The sequence below is a fragment of the Somniosus microcephalus genome, chromosome 16, assembly GCF_052327205.1.
Source record: "Somniosus microcephalus isolate GS21.2 chromosome 16, FLI_Smic_1.0, whole genome shotgun sequence".
In the NCBI taxonomy this organism is placed as follows: Eukaryota; Metazoa; Chordata; class Chondrichthyes; order Squaliformes; family Somniosidae; genus Somniosus; species Somniosus microcephalus.
Genome location: NC_141002.1, coordinates 74,541,740 through 74,560,639, shown reverse-complemented (window position 1 = coordinate 74,560,639; position 18,900 = coordinate 74,541,740). Strand labels below are relative to the sequence as shown.

At 46.9% G+C, this 18,900-nt stretch overlaps 1 protein-coding gene and 1 long non-coding RNA gene across 7 annotated transcripts in view; one reads left to right on the top strand and one right to left on the bottom strand.

The window, feature by feature from the left end:
* The window catches only part of LOC147106289 (uncharacterized), a 313,882-nt gene that overhangs the window by 217,854 nt on the left and 77,128 nt on the right, over positions 1-18,900 (top strand). The gene's annotated exons all lie outside the window — the stretch shown is intronic.
* ptprq (protein tyrosine phosphatase receptor type Q) overlaps positions 1-18,900 on the bottom strand; it is a 278,107-nt gene that overhangs the window by 182,159 nt on the left and 77,048 nt on the right. The window contains 3 exon segments of the mRNA XM_086009276.1: positions 1,591-1,817; positions 14,735-14,843; positions 15,542-15,702. Coding sequence (XP_085865402.1) covers positions 1,591-1,817; positions 14,735-14,843; positions 15,542-15,702 — 497 coding nt within the window.

Sequence of the window (18,900 nt, the reverse complement as noted above, 5' to 3'; positions counted from 1 at the left end):
AAATACCAAGCACGATGACAAGATAAGATACCTGCAGACCTCATGTTCAGGAACTCACGTGGATTGGCTGCTCAGCGGGACACTTAGGTGACACACATTTTCTCTCATATTCCTCACTCCACTATTGGTCCCTATTTTATACTGTTTGTTGGAGAAGGCAGGGAGGTGGATGATGCTGATGTCGATGTATGCATAACAGTTGGTTAGAGGGGCGTTACCGAATCCAAGACCTTTGAGTTATTATGAAGTGAGGGTACTGGAGATCCTGGGCATGGAGTGAGTGATTTGCAAGAGGAAGCACTTGGTAAATCATTGAGAACAAGTGAGAAGGAGTAAGTGGAGGTGGCACAGGAGGGATCTTCACCTGAGGGCATGAAGGTCAGCTCGAGGGCTCCTTCAAATATGGAGCCCAGGGATTGGGTCCTCACAGAGCCTGCCTAAAAATGTAATTTGGTAGCTCAGCACCAGTATTTCATACAGTCATTTGCGAATGTACCAAGCAGTCTGAAAAGTTTGGAGACATCTATGGGCAGTGAGATTGATCAAGAGAGCATATGGGTGCAATCTAAGACTACTTGGGGGAAAAATTTGGTTGCTTTGCGCCTCTTCGGGGCACTAACGGAACGCAAAGTAACTAGCGCCAGTCGCGGCGCCGCTACTGCCGCCCACGAAATTCAGTGGGAGGTTAGCGGTGGCGGTAGCCGGTAGCGCCCCATGGCGCTGCACCTCAGGTGATAACGTCAGCGCCCCACTCGTGCCCCAGCCACAAACTTGGCTCGTGCCCCCTGACCTACTGCTGGACGCTATGTCTGACAGAGCCAGGGTGGCGATAATTAAAGGGCAGGTGCCGGGCGGCCATTTTTTTTGGGCCGCCTGCCAGCACCTGCCCCCTCTGACCTCCTCCTGCGGGGTGCCGGCTGCGATCCATCAGCCCGACACTCCTCTTGAGTGCCAAGTTCTTTTGCCTGCACCCCGCTCCCTGGTGGACCAGCAGGGCCCCGGTGCGTGCTGTGCTAGGTCCCTTCCCTTTAATCAGGGGAGGGAGGCCTGTAGTACCTCGGCACTATGCGGCGACGCGCATGGCGCCGCAATATTCCATGGCAGCACCCCAAGAGGGAGGGGAGCGCTTCCAGTAGCACCCTGCCTCCTGCTTGGGGTGCTTCCATTGAATTTTGGGAGTGGGGGTGCCAACATTTTTGGGTTAGCGCCCCGGCGAAGTTATTGCCCCAAAGGGGGTGCGGGTCAATTTTTCCCCTCTCATATTTTGGTGAAACCTGCCACTCTGAAAAGTTTCATTGGCAAGTCAAGCTGCTGGCAGTTGTCCATGGGGAAGGCGATGAGTTGGCTTACTCCAGCAAACAATGTATCTTTGACTTATTGATGCAATGGTGCACAGCTGATTGGCTAATAGCACTGACGCTCTTACAGGCAGCCTGTAATTACCTCATAGAATAAAAACTCAGTGGTGACCTTCACAGCCACTGGCAATGCAGTACCTATGGTGGAGGTGGACTGCAGGTCAGATAGCAGCATGAGTAATAACTCATTAATGGCTTCCTTTATGAAGTGCAGCAAGAAAAATGTTCTTACCTGAATTTTATAAGCTGTCCCTGGTTTCAGATTATTGAGAAGAAACTCTAGAGTGTCTGCATTTGTTGAAACTTGGATAAAGCTGGCTTGCTGCACAGGACAAACCTCTTTGTACTCTACCATATAGGATAAAATTCTTCCATTTGGATGAGAAGGTAAGCTCCATGCCAGCATTATAGCTGTAGCGCTAATGGGGCCGACTGTAAGACCATCTGGAGAGCCTGCATCTGTTAAAAACACATTACTTATGAAAAAAAAATGGCAGCATTATGTAGTGAAACATTTTTATAAATGATGAATGATCACAATCAACAAGTTTGTAACATATATTATGAAAAAGAATAGAATAATCTTAAGGGTAAATAATCTCAGCTCTGGAGCATGCTGTCTGCCAAAGCATCCCACCAGCAAGAAAAGCCCCAAGATAAAATAACAGAAAAGAGTCAGAAATTCTTATCCTCGCTTCCGAGGGACTGCCTAAGAAGAAGAATATACAGGTTCACATAAATGGAATGTTTTCATAGGCATTGACACGTCATGGGGTTGGGAGGACATTAGTAAAGCACTTGAACTTTACTCTTGCAATTTGTGATTCCCATTCTGACTCTTCAATGTTTTGCTGCCTTGCAAAATTCATAAATTGTATGTTATCTCCTCATGGTTAAAAAAGACCTCCAAGTCTGAAATGTTTTGCTTTGTGGTTAAGTAGAACAAGCAAGTTGGATTTAACAAGAGAAAACTAACTCTGTAATGACATGTATACAGTACATTTTATATATGGCAGTAATTTACCTTTCCATGGTATATTTCTGTCCAAAACTACTGAGCAGTAAATAACAATCAAATAAACAATGGTATGAGCCTTTCACATCCCAATGTGAAGATACTATACTTAGGACACAGTCACATAGCACAAAGCATGCAAATAACACAATCCACCAGAAATGAATTTTAATCACATAAATGTCTGAAGACATCGCCCTCCCCCTCACAACAAACAATATCTTTCATATTCAAGCATAGGTAATAACAAAACTAAAAAGCTGGATCACACAAAAACCTTTAATATTGATTCCAATTATATCTCCCAAGACACTGAAGGGCTGAATCCCCATCTGGGTGCTCCCAGTGATAAGCAGTGCACATGGAGAATGCTGGTCAAGGAATCACTGGCCCACAACCGTTAATTTTCTGTCTATTTACAGATGGGGAAATCAAAAGATACGGGCCATGATTTCCTGCCAAGCAATTCCTGTAAGTGGCACTTCTTGCCGATAGCTCCTAATCTTGACAAAGAGTTTGACTCGAAACGTTGACTCTATTTTCTCTCCACGGATGTTGCCTGGCCTGCTGAGTTATTCCAGCATTTTCTGTTGTTAGCTCCTAATTAGGAATCAGCCCTCGAATCCACAATGAATGCTAAATATTAGGATTCATCTGCTAACATTCCGGACCTCACCTCAAGTGAAGCCTTACATCACCTCCATTGCTGAAGCTGCCTCTTAGAAAACTATTTATTTTCCTTTCGACAGCTGTTAAGTCTCTACAAAGCCCAAGTCTGTTTAAGGCGGAATACAGCCCCCATATCTGGCGAGGTTCTTCTATGGTCTCTCTCACACTTTTGGATAGGATACAAGTAAAAACTTGTTATCTGATGAGCAATCCCTCACTCACCGCCTCCACAGAATTTCTCTCCCATGCTCTCTCTGTCTCTCACAACTTTTTTTTGTCACTAACAAGTAAATTTTCTGCTATCGTGCTCCCATCGCAGAGCAATGGTTGCCAGGAAAGCATATCAGAATATTGGAGGTGTTGGACAGCATGCCTGTTATGCAACCTGCCCAATTTTCCACTCATTTAAATTACTGGACAGAAATTGGGCAGGCTGTGTAACAGGCATTCAATACACCACGTCCACGACTTTGATGTGCACTATCTGCCAGAAGTGCAAAAGTGGAAAACTATTCCTTATTTTATTAATACTACTATTGTTATTATTCCTTTACATTTAACTGTTTTGTGCCTCACAAGCTGCAAATATGCCGTCCTACACAATTGCCCTCCTCCCACTTCCTCACTGTGTTGAAACCAAGGCTCATTCACTGTATTCTACTTTAATTTGGTCTGTTTCAGGACTTCAAACTGTGGAACTCACTCCCTGCCTTAGTCTTTCCTACTTCCTGCTATCTTTAGTTGGCAGAGGTTTGGCATTACCTAGTCTTTACTTCCTGATTTACTGCATCTTTTTTCAGCCTTGATGGTGTCTTGTATTATGGCCCTTGGCCCTTCAGTTTGGTTTCTTAATTGAGCAAAAACAAAATAGATATGTGGAAATCTCAAATTGTACAATTTAACTTTTAAAGGTTTGTCTCCAGGAAACTCTATGTCCATCCCATAATATATCTGGGCATTCCAAGGGTTAAGTTAGGTGCAGGTGAGGACAGCAGTAGTTTTTTAAAAACTTATACAAAAATACCCAAAAGAATACAACATCCTATTGGCTCAGTTAACAAAGGAAAATTGATCAGGAAGCACGATACTTCCCGATTAACTCTACAGTCTTTCCAATGGAAAAGTTCAACAAAAGTGAATTTAAACCTGCCACACTATGTTAAATTTCACAAACCACCAACATATCCAGTTGTACAACTACCAATGTATACTAAGCGCAAACACTCAATTAGCAAAAGACAAAGGGAGAAAAATTTGGTTGCTTTGCACCTCCCGTTAGCGCCTTAAGAGCACTAATGGGGCGCAAAGCAACTAGCGCCCGGGCGTGGCAATGTTTGTGCCACCCGCAAAATTGACCAGACATTTTGCGGCGGCGCTAAACTCTACCACCACAATCTCCTGCGCCTGCAGATTGTGACGTCAGTCGAGCGTGCAACGCCCCGGTAGCGCCCCGGACTGGATATTGAGTGGCGCCCCCTGCCTTACCGCTTGCCGTTAGTAACGACTGGTTGAGGGGAACGTTTTGCAGTCGGGAAGGGACAGGGGGAGCACTATTTAAAGGCGGCCACTTCCTGCGATTTTTGCACCACGCATTCTGAGAGAGAGAGCGACTTCTGGAGAGATGCAATGCTGTGTGAAGGAGTTTTGGGTACTGAGCAGCACTTTGCAGGTTCATTTTGATTTGACCTTCCTTGCATCGATTTAGAAGAGACTATGGGGGCTGCACTCTGAGCTCTTTCCCTGGGCCTCTCCATTGTTCTTTCCAGCAGAATTGATGCACAGGTCTCTCCAGGCCGAGATTCAAGGCTGCAATGAGCAGGGTGTGGATGGAGAGCGAGGTCGACCCTCCCCTTTAAGAACTGGCCGGTGCCAGTGTGTCTGTGTTCCATTGCTGACTGACATCACATGAGCTTCGCCAGTGCTCTGAGGTAACGCCTCGCTCCTCAGCGTTAGCGCTTTAAGAGAGGTGTGTAGCGCCTTATTTAGCGCTCCAATCACCTCCAGGGGCGATAGAAGCCAAGTTTGCAGTCAGAGGCGATAATTAGCGCCAGGCGCTAAACTTTGCACCTGGCCGATAATTGAACCCCAAACAGAGCGATACCGAATTTCTCCCCCAAAGACCCTAAAATTCTGAGTACCATTATTCAGCACTGTAAGTGCGGCAGAACTCCTGCCCACCTAAGCAGCTCAACATTGACCCCGTTTTAAATCCTGGGGTCAGAAAATGTTAATATTCCTGGTTGTGACAAAGGCACCTGTCCCACCAGCAACAATCCACTTACTCTAGGAAGGCCAGAAAATTCATGTGGAGGTACAAAAGAAGTAGTTCTCTGGGGGGAAGTGCTGCTCTTAAGGCTGACTGTTCCTAAAGCAGTATTTACATGTAGCAACTTCGATCCATGGATTAAAAAGGAATCTGGAAGAAAAGAGCCTGAAATTCCTTGGAGAGTGATGTAAATATGATTCTGACTGAAATTAGGCACGAGGGGGAGGATGAAAAATGGAAATGGGTTTCAAGAAACCTGCCAACACAGCAGCCAAAAACAGGTGCAAGAAAGTGGCACAGGTAGTGACCCCCAGGACCTGTCTCCAATGCAGGACGAGGTTTAATGACCTCACACGGACAGCAAATATAAGTGTAGTGGCTGCAAACATTCACAAATCTATTGAAATCACCTTGTGCACTAAATAAACAGCAGTGACACCTGCCCATTGAATATATTAATTAAATAGATACAGCATTCTGGAATGCATGCATGACCATCGAAACCTTGCCACTGCAGTGAGAATTCTATAAGATAAGTGACAAGAATTCTCAAATAGCTGTCAAGTTAAACAGTCTGTGATTGACAATAACAAGTATTCTTTTGTTATGCAGGGAAAGATTGCATGCAATTCCCCAAGAATGACAGTGTATAGAAAGATGGTCCGCCAGGACCACTCGGCTCCAGACTTCATTACAGCCTTGGTCCAAACATGGACAAAAGAGCTGATTTCAGAGGTGAGGTGAGAGTGACTGCCCTTGACATCAAGGCAGCATTTGACTGAGTGTGGCATCAAGGAGCTCTAGTAAAATTGAAGTCATTGGGAATCAGGGGGAAAACTCTCCACTGGCTGGAGTCATACGTAGCACAAAGGAAGATGTTGTGGTTATTAAAGGTCAAGCAGCTCAGCCCCAGGACATCGCTGCAGGAGTTCCTCAGGGCAGTGTCCGAGGCCCAACCAACTTCAGCTGCTTCATCAATGACCTTCCCTCCATCATAATGGGGATGTTTGCTGATGATTGCAGAGTGTTCAGTTCCATTCGCAACTCCTCAGATAATGAAGCAGTCCGTGCCCGAATGCAGCAAGACCTGGACGACGTTCAGGCTTGGACTGATAAGTGGCAGGTAACATTCGCACCACACAAGTGCCAGGCAATGACCATCTCCAACAAGCGAGACTCTAACCATGCCCCTTGACATTCAACGGCATTACCATCGCCAAATCCCCTACCATCAACATCCTGGGGGGGGGTCACCATTGACCAGAAACTTAACTGGACCAGCCACATAAAATACTGTGGCTACAAGAGCAGGTCAGAGGCTGGGTATTCTGTGGTGAGTGTCTCACCTCCTGACTCCCCAAAGCCTTTCCACCATCTACAAGGCACAAGTCAGGAGTGAAATGGAATACTCTCCACTTGCCTGGATGAGTGCAGCTCCAACAGCACTCAAGAAGCTCAACACCATCCAGGACAAAGCAGTCCACTTGATTGGCACCCCATCCACCACCTTAAACATTCACTCCCTCCACCACCGGCGTACCGTGGCTGCAGTGTGCACCATCTACAAGATGCACTGCAGCAATTCGCCAAGGCTTCTTCGGCAGCACCTCCCAAACCCGCGACCTCTACCACCTAGAAGGACAAGGGCAGCAGGCACATGGAAACAGCATCAGCTGCAAGTTCCCCTCCAAATTACACACCATCCTTACTTGGAAATATATTGACGTTCCTTCATCGTCGCTGGGTCAAAATCATGGAACTCGCTCCCTAACAGCACTGTGGGAGTGCCTTCACCACACGGACTGCAGGGGTTCAAGAAGGCGGCTCACCACCACCTTCTCAAGGGCAACTAGGGCTGGGCAATAAATGCTGGCTTTGCTAGCGATGCCTACATCCCAGGAACAAATTTTAAAAAAGAGTAGGAGGAAATGCAAATTCTGGGAACTCACTGATGCTGTAGAAAATGCAGAAGTGGGAGGGCCTGCACCCACCGATGGTTTGTACTGACTATGAACTAATGGTCAAAGATTAGAAATGCTTTCTCTTTTTGAGGCTCATACTCTGAGGAGACTCTTAAATGAGTCTAACAGGAAAGAAAAAGTAGACAGAAGGAAACTCGCTACATTTCTCATTCATCTTATGTTCACAGAAGCTGGAAGCAAGAAAGACGCTACAAAGAGAAAGAAGGAATCAATGCAAAACCTTGAACATATAGTACTGCCAACAGAAATTGGCCAATTTCACTAACCCAGATAGGTTAACTTGATGATACAGATAATCTAGATGAGGAATTGAATAGGGTGATTCACAGTTTATTACAAGAAAGCCAGAGGATGAGGTTTTGGAGGTAGAGCATGATGTACCTGATGTACCTGAGTAGAGGTTTAGGACATGTCAGACCCTGGCTGTTTAACATTCAATTGATGAATTCAGGGGTCCTGCCATGAAAAGACAAATACCTGCAATGCATTAGAACCAAATGAATACCCTGCAATGACTCTCCAAAGATGTGTGGCAGGTGGCCGGGATGGTGGCAGAGTTCAATGCCATCCTTTCTGGCACTAATTAATTAAAGGAGTAAGTCATGGCAGGAGAGCTCAGACCCGTGTTCTGCTCCTCTTGCTCCATGTGGGAAATCAGGGACGCTGCCAGTGTCCCTGACGACCATGTGTGCGGGAAATGCATCCAGCTGCAGCTACTTGTAGACCGCATTGCGGCGCTCGAGCTGCGGGTGGATGGGTTGTGGAGCATGCGCGATGCTGAGAGGCTCGTGGATACCACGTTTAGCGAGTTGTGCACGCCTCAGGGTAGGGCAGCACAGGGAGTGACCATCAGGCGGAGCAACAAAGGCAGGCAGGTAGTGCAGGGAACCCCTGCGGACATCCCCCTTTCAAACAGGTATACCGCTTTGGATACTGTTGAGGGGGATGACTCACCAGGGGAAGGCAGCAGCAGCCAACTTCCTGGCACTGGGGGTGCTCCTGCTGCCCAGGAGGGGGGGAAAAAGAGTGGGAGAGCAATAGTGGTAGGGGATTCTATAGTAAGGGGAACAGATAGGCGGTTCTGTGGCCGCAAACGTGACTCCAGGATGGTTTGTTGCCTCCCTGGTGCCAGGGTCAAGGATGTCACTGAGCGGCTGCAGGGCATTCTGGAGGGGGAGGGTGAACAGCCAGTGGTCGTGGTCCACATTGGTACCAACGACATAGGTAAAAAGAGGGATGAGGTCCTGCATCAAGAATTTAGGGAGCTAGGTAACAGATTAAAGGGCAGGACCTCAAAGGGTGTAATCTCTGGATTACTCCCAGTGCCACGTGCTAGTAAGTATAGGAATGGGAGGATAGAGCAGATGAATGCGTGGCTAAAGAGTTGGTGTAGGGGGGAGGGTTTTACTTTCCTGGATCACTGGGCCTGCTTCTGGGAAAGGTGGGACTTGTACAAGTCGGACGGGTTGCACCTGAACCAGAGCGGGACAAATATCCTTGCGGGGAGGTTTGCTAGCACTGTCGGGGGGGGTTTAAACTAACTTGGCAGGGGGATGGGATACAGGGGGGAGCTGAAGTAGGGGGGGATGTGCTGCCAATTATGGAGGAAAAAACAAGTCAGCTTGGTAGGCAGGGCAAATATATAAGGGCAAGGCTGGATGGCATCTATTTTAATGCAAGGAGCCTTGCAAATAAGGTGGATGAACTGAAGGTGTTGATAAACACATGGGAGTATGATATTGTTGCTATCACTGAGACATGGTTGAGGGAGGGGCAAGACTGGCAGCTCAATATTCCGGGGTACAGAATCTTCAGGCGAGATAGAGGGGGAGGTATAAGAGGAGGGGGTGTCGCAATATTAATTAAGGAGTCAATTACTGCAGTAAGGAGGGATGATATATTAGCTGGGTCCTCTAATGAGGCCATATGGGTGGAGCTTAAAAACAAAAAGGGGGCAAGCACTTTGCTGGGAGTGTACTATAGGCCTCCAAACAGTCAGGGGGAGATAGAGGAACAGATATGTAGGCAAATCTCAGAGAAATGTGCAAATAATAGGGTAATAATAATGGGGGATTTCAACTTCCCCAATATTAACTGGGATAGTCAAAGTGTGAAAGGCTCAGAGGGTGTAGAATTCTTAAAGTGCATCCAGGAGAGCTTTTTGAGCCAGCATGTAGAAAGTCCTACAAGAGAGGGGGCGGTACTGGACCTAATTCTAGGGAATGTGGCCGGCCAAGTGGAAAAAGTGCTAGTAGGTGAGCACTTTGGTGATAGTGACCATAATATGGTAAGATTTAAGGTGGTCATGGAAAAGGACAGGGATGGGCCGGAAATAAAGGTTCTAAATTGGGGGAAGGCCGATTTTAATAGGATAAGGCAGGATCTGGCCAAAATGGACTGGGATCAGCTACTTGTAGGAAAATCCGCATCGGAGCAATGGGAGGCTTTCAGAAGGGAGATTGAGATCATACAAGGGCAACATGTTCCCATAAAGGTCAAGAGTGGTTCCAAAAACCACAGGGAACCGTGGATGTCAGGGGATATACGGGAATGGATTAGGAAAAAAAGGAGGGCTTTTGGTAGATACAAAAGGCTAAAGACGGAGGAAGCCCTAGAGGAGTACAAAAAGTGCAGGGGGATACTTAAAAAAGAAATTAGGAGATCAAGGAGGGGCCATGAAATAACACTGGCGAGCAAAATAAAGGAAAATCCGAAGATGTTTTATAAGTATATTAAGGGTAAAAGGATAACTAGGGAAAAAATAGGGCCCATTAGGGACAAAAGTGGCAATCTGTGTGTGGAGCCGGAAGATGTAGGAGGGGTTCTAAATGAATTTTTTGCATCTGTTTTCACTATGGAGAAGGACGATGTAGACATAGAAATAGGGCGGGGGGACTGTGATATGCTCGAACATATTAACATCGAGAGGGAGGAGGTATTGGCGGTTTTAGCTGGCCTAAAAATGGATAAATCCCCAGGCCCCGATGAAATGTACCCCAGGCTGCTGTGTGAGGCAAAGGAGGAGATTGCGGGGGCTCTAACACATATATTCAGGACCTCTCTGGCCACAGGGGATGTGCCAGAGGACTGGAGAACCGCTAATGTAGTACCATTATTCAAGAAGGGTAGTAGGGAAAAACCGGGGAACTACAGGCCAGTGAGCCTAACATCAGTGGTAGGAAAATTACTGGAAAAAATCCTGAGGGACAAAATTTGTCTCCACTTGGAGAGGCAAGGATTAATCAGGGATAGTCAACATGGCTTTGTCAAGGGAAGATCATGTCTGACTAATTTGATTGAATTTTTTGAGGGGGTGACTAGGTGTGTGGATGAGGGTAACGCAGTGGATGTGGTATACATGGATTTCAGTAAGGCCTTCGATAAAGTCCCGCACAGGAGACTGGTCAAGAAGGTAAGAGCCCATGGAATCCAGGGTGCCTTGGCACATTGGATACAAAACTGGCTTAGTGGCAGAAGGCAGAGGGTGATGGTCGAAGGTTGTTTTTGTGACTGGAAACCTGTGGCCAGTGGGGTACCACAGGGATCGGTGCTGGGTCCCTTGCTGTTTGTGGTCTACATTAATGACTTGGATATGAATGTAAAGGGTATGATCAGTAAATTCGCGGATGATACTAAAATTGGTAGGGTGGTAAATAGCGAGGAGGGTAGCCTCAGTCTGCAGAACGATATAGATGGGTTGGTCAGATGGGCGGAACAGTGGCAAATGGAATTTAACCCGGAAAAGTGCGAGGTGATGCACTTTGGGGGGTCTAACAAGGCAAGGGAATACACAATGAATGGTAAGACCCTAGGCAAGACGGAGGGTCAGAGGGATCTGGGTGTGCAGGTACACAGATCCCTGAAGGCGGCGGAACAGGTGGATAAGGTGGTAAAAAAGGCATATGGGATACTTGCCTTCATTAGCCGAGGCATAGAATATAAGTGCAAGGAGGTTATGATGGAGCTGTATAAAACACTGGTTAGGCCACAGCTGGAATACTGTGTGCAGTTCTGGTCGCCACACTACAGGAAAGGTGTGATCGCGTTAGAGAGGGTGCAGAGGAGGTTCACCAGGATGTTACCAGGGCTGGAGCGCTTCAGCTATGAAGAGAGACTGGGCAGATTGGGTTTGTTTTCCTTGGAGCAGAGGAGGCTGAGGGGGGACATGATTGAGGTGTACAAAATTGTGAGGGGCATAGATAGGATGGATGCTGAGGAGCTTTTCCCCTTAGTAGAGGGGTCAATAACTAGGGGGCATAGATTCAAGGTAAAGGGAGGGAGGTTTAGAGGGGATTTGAGAAAGAACTTTTTCACCCAGAGGGTGGTTGGAGTCTGGAACTCACTGCCTGAAAGGGTTGTGGAGGCAGAAACCCTCACAACATTTAAGAAGCATTTGGATGAGCATTTGAAATGCCATAGCATACAAGGCTACGGGCCAAATGCTGGAATATGGGATTAGATTAGACAGGGCTTGATGGCCGGCATGGACACGATGGGCCGAAGGGCCTCTATCTGTGCTGTATTACTCTATGACTCTATGACTCTATGACTATCAGAGAGTGCTTCTTTACACTGCAGAGCATCCTGGAGCAACTGGCAGCTTCAAGAACATTTCACACATTCCACAGAACACAGAGGTATCTTGAGACATAACTCCATGGACGTACTGAGATGTTCTTCAGGAGCTATACACCTGATGGCTGGGTACCTACAGGAGGGTCTGGAATTCCTGTGATCCTGCCTTATAAGCCTGACTTCCTAGGTTGCCTGTTGCTCCTCCTCAGCTTCCCCCACTAACTAATAAATGATAAAGATGGGAACCCCCAAGGGGAAAAAAACCTTTTCCAGCAATCCCTTTTGTTTTTGGGAAATTACCCAAACAAAGAACAGTCTCGAGGAAGACTTCCAAATGAAGCTAGAACCCTTCAAGATAAAGACCAAAAAAAAATTGATGAAAGACCATTCCAAAATAACTCAGCTGGGCTGGCAGTATTCAGCTTAACATCCCAAGCTAAACAGAGGAGGAAAATTAGCCTGGATTCCTGCTCCTGTTTGCTATCCAGTAACTTCCTATTTATAAATCAAAGTGTGTTGAATGTTAGGTGAAGACAATTTCAGCCTCTGCTGGGATGCCCTTTGAATTACCTGCCAACACTCACTGCCTAGACTTACCTATGAAGAGCAAGCAATTGGGCAAAGCACCAGAGTGGCACCTGGAGCCTGTGGAACAGTACCCCAGCAGAATTCAATGATTTAGAAGAGGTGAAAATTGGCAAAAAAAAATGAAAATGACTACACATACTTAGAATAGGACTGGCATGTAATAAAATACTGGAATAGGACAAGAGATTGTCAAAAGATGTTACTTTTTTTTCACCTTGCACAAATATTGTATAAAATCACACAAATGCTAGGATTTCAGAATTAGTCAAACAGAAAAGGTAATGTCCACTCATTGGGGTTGGTTTTGAGTGTCATTGCCTGGCGTTAATGGGCAATAACGGCCTCAAAATGGGGTCGGTAGCTTTACCGCTCTGTTGACACCGGCAATGGGGCTGGCTCAATTTTAAAAGGGGCCTACCGCCAGGTGTCCAAAGCACCCTCCTAATTCAGGTGATAGGCCCCTTTTAACATGGAAATCGGGGCACTCTGACGTAAATAGGACCCCGATTGTCATTTTAGGTTGGAACTGATCGAATCCGGCACAGTGCAGTTCCATGGGCAATGGATGAGAAAAGGCCCTCTAACGGTAAGTCTTCAATTATTTTTGTGAGCCCCCGGAGGAACAAAATAATCGGGCCGCTGCCTCCCCAGGACCCCCACCTTACAGGATCGCAACCCTGGCGGCAGTCCGGCCCATTTTCCTTTGTCCGTTTGGTGCCCTGCAGCTGTTCTGCCGAATCTGAAAGAGGCCAGAACCTCAAAATGACAGGAGCCTCTTCACTGCCAGAAAGTCAAAATCTACACTATTCTTCCTTAAAAGGAAATTAAACCTAGATCTTATTACTTATTCCTATTTATATATGAAGTTACTTTGAAGAAAATAAATTATGGTTTGCTGCAAATATAATGCTGATATATATTAACACAAACACTTGCTTTGAAATGTGTTAATAGAGTGCTAAATTACTTACTATGTGATGAATGTTAAAACATTAAGGGGGAGAAATTGGGTGGAGCCGCAAACGGGGCACCAAGCTCGCCTGGGCGCCGGATTTAGCGCAGCGTTTGGAGCAGTAGCAACCGCCGGAAATTCAGCTTGAGCGCCCCAAGAGGGACACGGGGCGAGGCTCGAGGTGCTCCGCGTCCCTCTTAGGACGCTGAAACTGAATATTGCAGCGCAACGTGCCGCAGTGCCACACACTGCGGCACGGCGCGCTGCGGTACTGCAGGCCTTTCTCCCATTCTTAAGGGGGAGGGGCCTGCACCAGCGCGATCAGAGATCGCGAGTGCCGGCAAAAGAGCCCGGCACCGAGGAGAAGTGCCAGGCTCTCGGAAAACAGCCGGCAATGCCGCGGGGGATGATCAGGAGGCCGGGGATGGAGGTGCTGGCAGGCGGCCGCCGGAAAAAACGGCCACCCCGCACCTCCACCTTAATTTGCGCCACTGCCGCCACAGGAAGGCCCCGTGAACCGGGCGCCATTTGCGAATGGCGCTACAGAGGCGGTCGCTGCCAAATATCGAGATCGGGGTGGTAGCGGGGCGCTGCGCACACCGATGACGTCATCGGAGGCGGCGCAGCGCAACAGGTTAACGCCGCCATTAGCGCCCCAGCTAAATATCGCGGGAGGCGCGGCCAGTGGCACTAAAGCCACTGAGTGCCCTCTTTAGGCGCTAACTGGTGGCGCAGCCCACCGAATTTCTAGGCCTAAATATAAATATTTATGGACACATTGCTGAATATAATTGATAAAGCAGGCAAGCAAAGAAATAAAAAGCACTTCAGAATTTAATTTTGTCAGTCTTATGATAGAAAAGATAATTAAGCAATTTTCATTTATGTTTTATCTTTACTTTTTTTTAAATCAACTACCGTAAATCATTTATTTTATCTTTGGGGCACTCCACTGAAATCACCAATAAAGAGCTGTTTTCCAGTACGTTATTTCTAGTGGTTTAAGTAAACTATCTACTCTGTTGTAATTACATTCAAATATCCAACTCAAGGAATACAAGAGAGCAGCTATCTTTGATATAATTTGGTAAAGAAACTATTACTTTCACAAACTGGGCAAACTGGTGACTGTTGCTTTTAAAATCTGTTTTTTGCCCAGAATTTATGACCACTTTCATTGGCAGCATTCACTAAAATATTTATAAATATTTGGAAAGATCACGTATGTGATGTTTCTTAAATCTTCTCAAAAAATGTTTTAATTGATTTAAAACCAGCTGAAGCATATAGTACTGGGCACAGGTTATTGAATATAGCAAGTCTACTTACTAGTTTCATTTGTTGTAAATGATCTGCTGACAGACTTGCTAAACGATGAAGAGACTGAGGAGACTGTGACGGTGTACTGTATACCTGGGGTAGCATCAGAAACATCAGCCTAGTTCAGTACAAAGACAAAATACGAGTTATTATTTGATATGAAATTCCATCTGAGCAAAAAAAAACTATTAAGCATATTTTGGATACAATCTCTATCTTTTGCTTCCATATTTATAAGATCATTTACTTTGAAACTACTTTCTGCACACAATAGCTCTCAGTTTCCAATAGATATTTAACTAACTAGGGGAAAACACACTTTGCCTTTATCATAAATTACAGAATATGAAACAGTTTTCTCTTAGAAAAAGAATACCTTTGTCCTTGTGGCTCCAAATATGAATGCAGTGAAAGATAAAATGAACAGTACCATCATTATTGCATTTTACTTATCGCCTCAGTCAGACCAATTCAGTTGTACTCTGTCAATTGGATTGTGATACGAGTCATATGATTAAATATTTAAGCGACCTGCCAGGCAGGTGCGTAATTAATGTCATTGTGCTGAATATCACCACACTGCCTGTGTTACACTATTCATGAATCTCTAGGAGATGATTACATGCAAGGTAAATCTCTTGAAAGATCTTACCAGTTTTGCCAGAAGCAACAAAACTGAAACATGCAAATGCAGCCTTACTTTCATTGCATCTGGAGCAATTCCAACTCCATACATGGATGCATAGTCAAATCCCCTATACTGCCTACAGCACTCTTAGGATGCACCCATTGTGAACAGCCTCAGTAAAGTCATACCTTGAAGTTGCCGTCCCCCAGGTCTGTGATATTAACAAAGCCTTGGTCAGGAATGAGATCCACTTTGTAATTATCAACGTATCCAACAGGTGCTCTCCAGCATAAAGTAAATGCTGTTGCTAAAATATTTGAAACTTCCAGCAGTTGAGGCTTTTCTGGTTCTTGAAATAAAACAGATTATCATGAGCTTTAATCAATATATAATTCAAATAGTTATTTATATAGCAATGGTGTTGTAGTGAGAGTTATTATAAATTCTAGGCAATCTCTTGCGGCGTTACCAATAGAGAGTCAAGACTAAGTGTAGACTTCAGGTGAAGCTGGGTTAGTGAGTAGGGGATAATTGGGCCACGGTATGCAAACTTATTTCAATCACCATTTTAAAGTCATACATTCTGTCCTTATTTTTTAATAATATTTTGATTTGATATTGGACTGGATTTTGCGGGGCCAATGACAGCGTACGCACAGTAAACGCCTTGTAAAAGGCCCGCAAGTTCCGGGTTTCCACATGCACTGCGCATACGCGAAAACCTGGAACTTGCAATCTGTCAAGGTTCGCCTCGACAGATCTACCGCACCGACCCAAAAATCACTTTCGTTGGCACAGAGTTGGGCTATTACTGCACAGCAAATGCCCACGAAACCCCCTTACGCCCGGTAAAAGACGTAGGGCCTGCTTTCACCGGCGTAAGGATTAATATAAATGTTAAAATTAAAAAGTAAAAAATTAAAAATCATGCACAAACATTTAGGCCGCGATTTTGCTGGTGCTCAGGGGGCGGGTTTGGAGGCAGGTCAGGTGGTAAAATAGGAAAAAGTGACAGCGGGTTCCGATCCTGCCGTCAACCCGCCTCCGTTCAACTTTGCCAAAGGCGAGGTCCCAGACTCCCATTCGGTCCCGCCACCAAGCGGAGGGATAGGCACTTAAGGCAGTTAACTGCTTGTTAACTGCCTGGATAATGCCATTTTGACAGCCGTTTTACATTTTACCACTTTTTCTGCATGTTCCACGCCATTCCCAAACCACGCCAGCTGATTGTGGCGGCTTGACAAGTGGCTGCCTTCTTGACAGCTTCAGCTCCAGCATAAAAACGGAGCTCTCAACAAGGATCAGTTGCAGGTGGTAGAACTTTGTTTTTTCAGGTCTTGGAAAACTTTTTCCAGGTCTACTAATCTTGGAAGTGGTGAAGTTGAGATCCATCTCCACTGTGACCTCCTGGGAAAAGCCTCTCCCCACATTGACTGAGCGCTTCTTCAACGGAGATATCTACCAGCAGAATGGGAACCATTTATACCCTCTCATCCTGGTCCTCAGAATTGGAGGAAGAGCAGCCGCGGCAGCAGCAGAACCAGGCACAACAGCAGGAGCAACAACAGGAGCGCCAACCTCCTGCTCACCCACCTGATGCTGCACAGGGCAGAGGCGTCAGCGCAGGGCTGCACCGCAGGAGATACCCCCAACACAGGGTTTACAGGCCGAGGATGACCTTCCTCAACATGACTGAGCAGCAGTGACAAAAGAGGCTGAGACTTTCGCGAGAGGTAGTCGGTGACACCTGCGCAATGCTGCACCAACACCTGGAGCCCAGAGGAGCGGGTGGACACCCCTTACCAGTGGCTGTCAAAGTCACCACCGCCGTCAATTGTTTTGCTTCAGGGTCCTTCCAGGGCTCATCAGCAGACATCAGCGGCATCTCCCAGTCGGCTGCACACACTTGCATCACGCAGGTAACCGATGCCCTCTTTGCCAAGGCGCACAACTACATCCATTTCTCGACGAATCAAGCAAGTGTCATCGCGCATGCGGTTGGCTTTGAAAATATGGCAGTCTTGCCAAGGGTGCAGGGCATCATAGACTGCGCACGTGGCCCTTAGGGCACCCCATCGCAACCCAGCTGTTTTTGTCAATCGCAAGGGCTTCCATTCCCGTGACGTGCAGCTGGTGTGTAACCACAAGAAAGACATTTTGCATGATTGCACAAAGTATCCTGGCAGTTGCCATGACTCTTTCATCCTGCGGCAGTGCAGTGTGCCTCCGCTCTTCAATCTGCCAACACAACTTTCCGGGTGGCTCCTTGGAGACAAGGGGTATCCCCTGAAGACGTGGCTGATGAGGCCATTGAGGAGGCCTTCGAACGAAGCTGAGGAGCGCTACAATGCCAGCCACATGTCAACCAGGTCTATCATCGAGCAAACCATCGGCTTACTGAAGATGTGATTCAAATGCCTTGACAGATCAGGTGGAGCCCTACAGTATTCAGCAGCCAGGGTCTCCAGAATCGTCGTGGTCTGTTGTGCACATTGCACAGCATCGTGGCTTGCAGTTGCCTGAGGAACAAGTGGCTCAGCGCATAGCCTCCTCAAATGAGGAGGAGGAGGAGGAGGAAGACCTTGCGGAGGCGGATGCGCCAGTTCCAGCTGCACGGGAGCACATTGCTGCCCGTGGTGCAAGGGATGCACTAATCTTTGCCAGATTCACTTAAGTAGACGACTCAATCAAATGTGGCTGGCACCTTCTTAACACACCATACACAATGTACAAGAACCTGTGGGTTCCAAGCACTCTGGCCACCATCATTACAAATGCAAGTTGCCCTGAGCCCTCAATGTGGAACTTCCATTTCCCAGATTACATAGGCCAGAACTTCAACTGTTTGCCATCACTTCTGTTTAATCCATTCACAAAAGGATGACAATGTCAAATATTGAAGAAAACAAAGGACAACAGAACAGAACACCCAAGTGACTACCCTTGTGACTAATTGTGCATTATCTTTCTCTTACGCGTGCTTCTATGTGGTGCTTCTCCTGTGGTTTCAGCAGATGTGGAGGCCCCTTGCTCACTTTCATGCTGCTCCTGCTTCGACACCTTTGGCGGGTGTCCTCTGGGTTTGCGAGCCTGTGAGGGCTCGGCAACATTCTGCTCCTCCTGCATCTGTGCAGGGGCTGAGACGCCCATCTCAGTTGGGCGAGGACTCTGGTGGGGCTCTGACCAAGGGCTACTCATGGGAGTGTGAGCGTTTGGAGAGGAGCCCCCACTTCCTTGTTGCCTGCCACCAACATCCCTCTCATGGGTCAGCCCCACTTCAGTGCTAGCAAGTGGCTTGACAGCACCTTGCTGCACATCAGGGGGGCCATGAGGACCCATATCTGCCCTGGCAGTCCTACTCAAAAGACTTCCATGAAGCTCTGGTTTCTCTGCTCAATAGCTGCCCATCGCTCCTCCAGAGAGGTCAGTCTATTCTGAACATGCACCATGTTTTCCAGACTCTGGCAACTTATTTCCTCCATGGCCGTAGCCATCCTCTCCTCTACCGTAGCCAACCTCTCCAGAGAGGTAGCCATCCTTTCCGTGG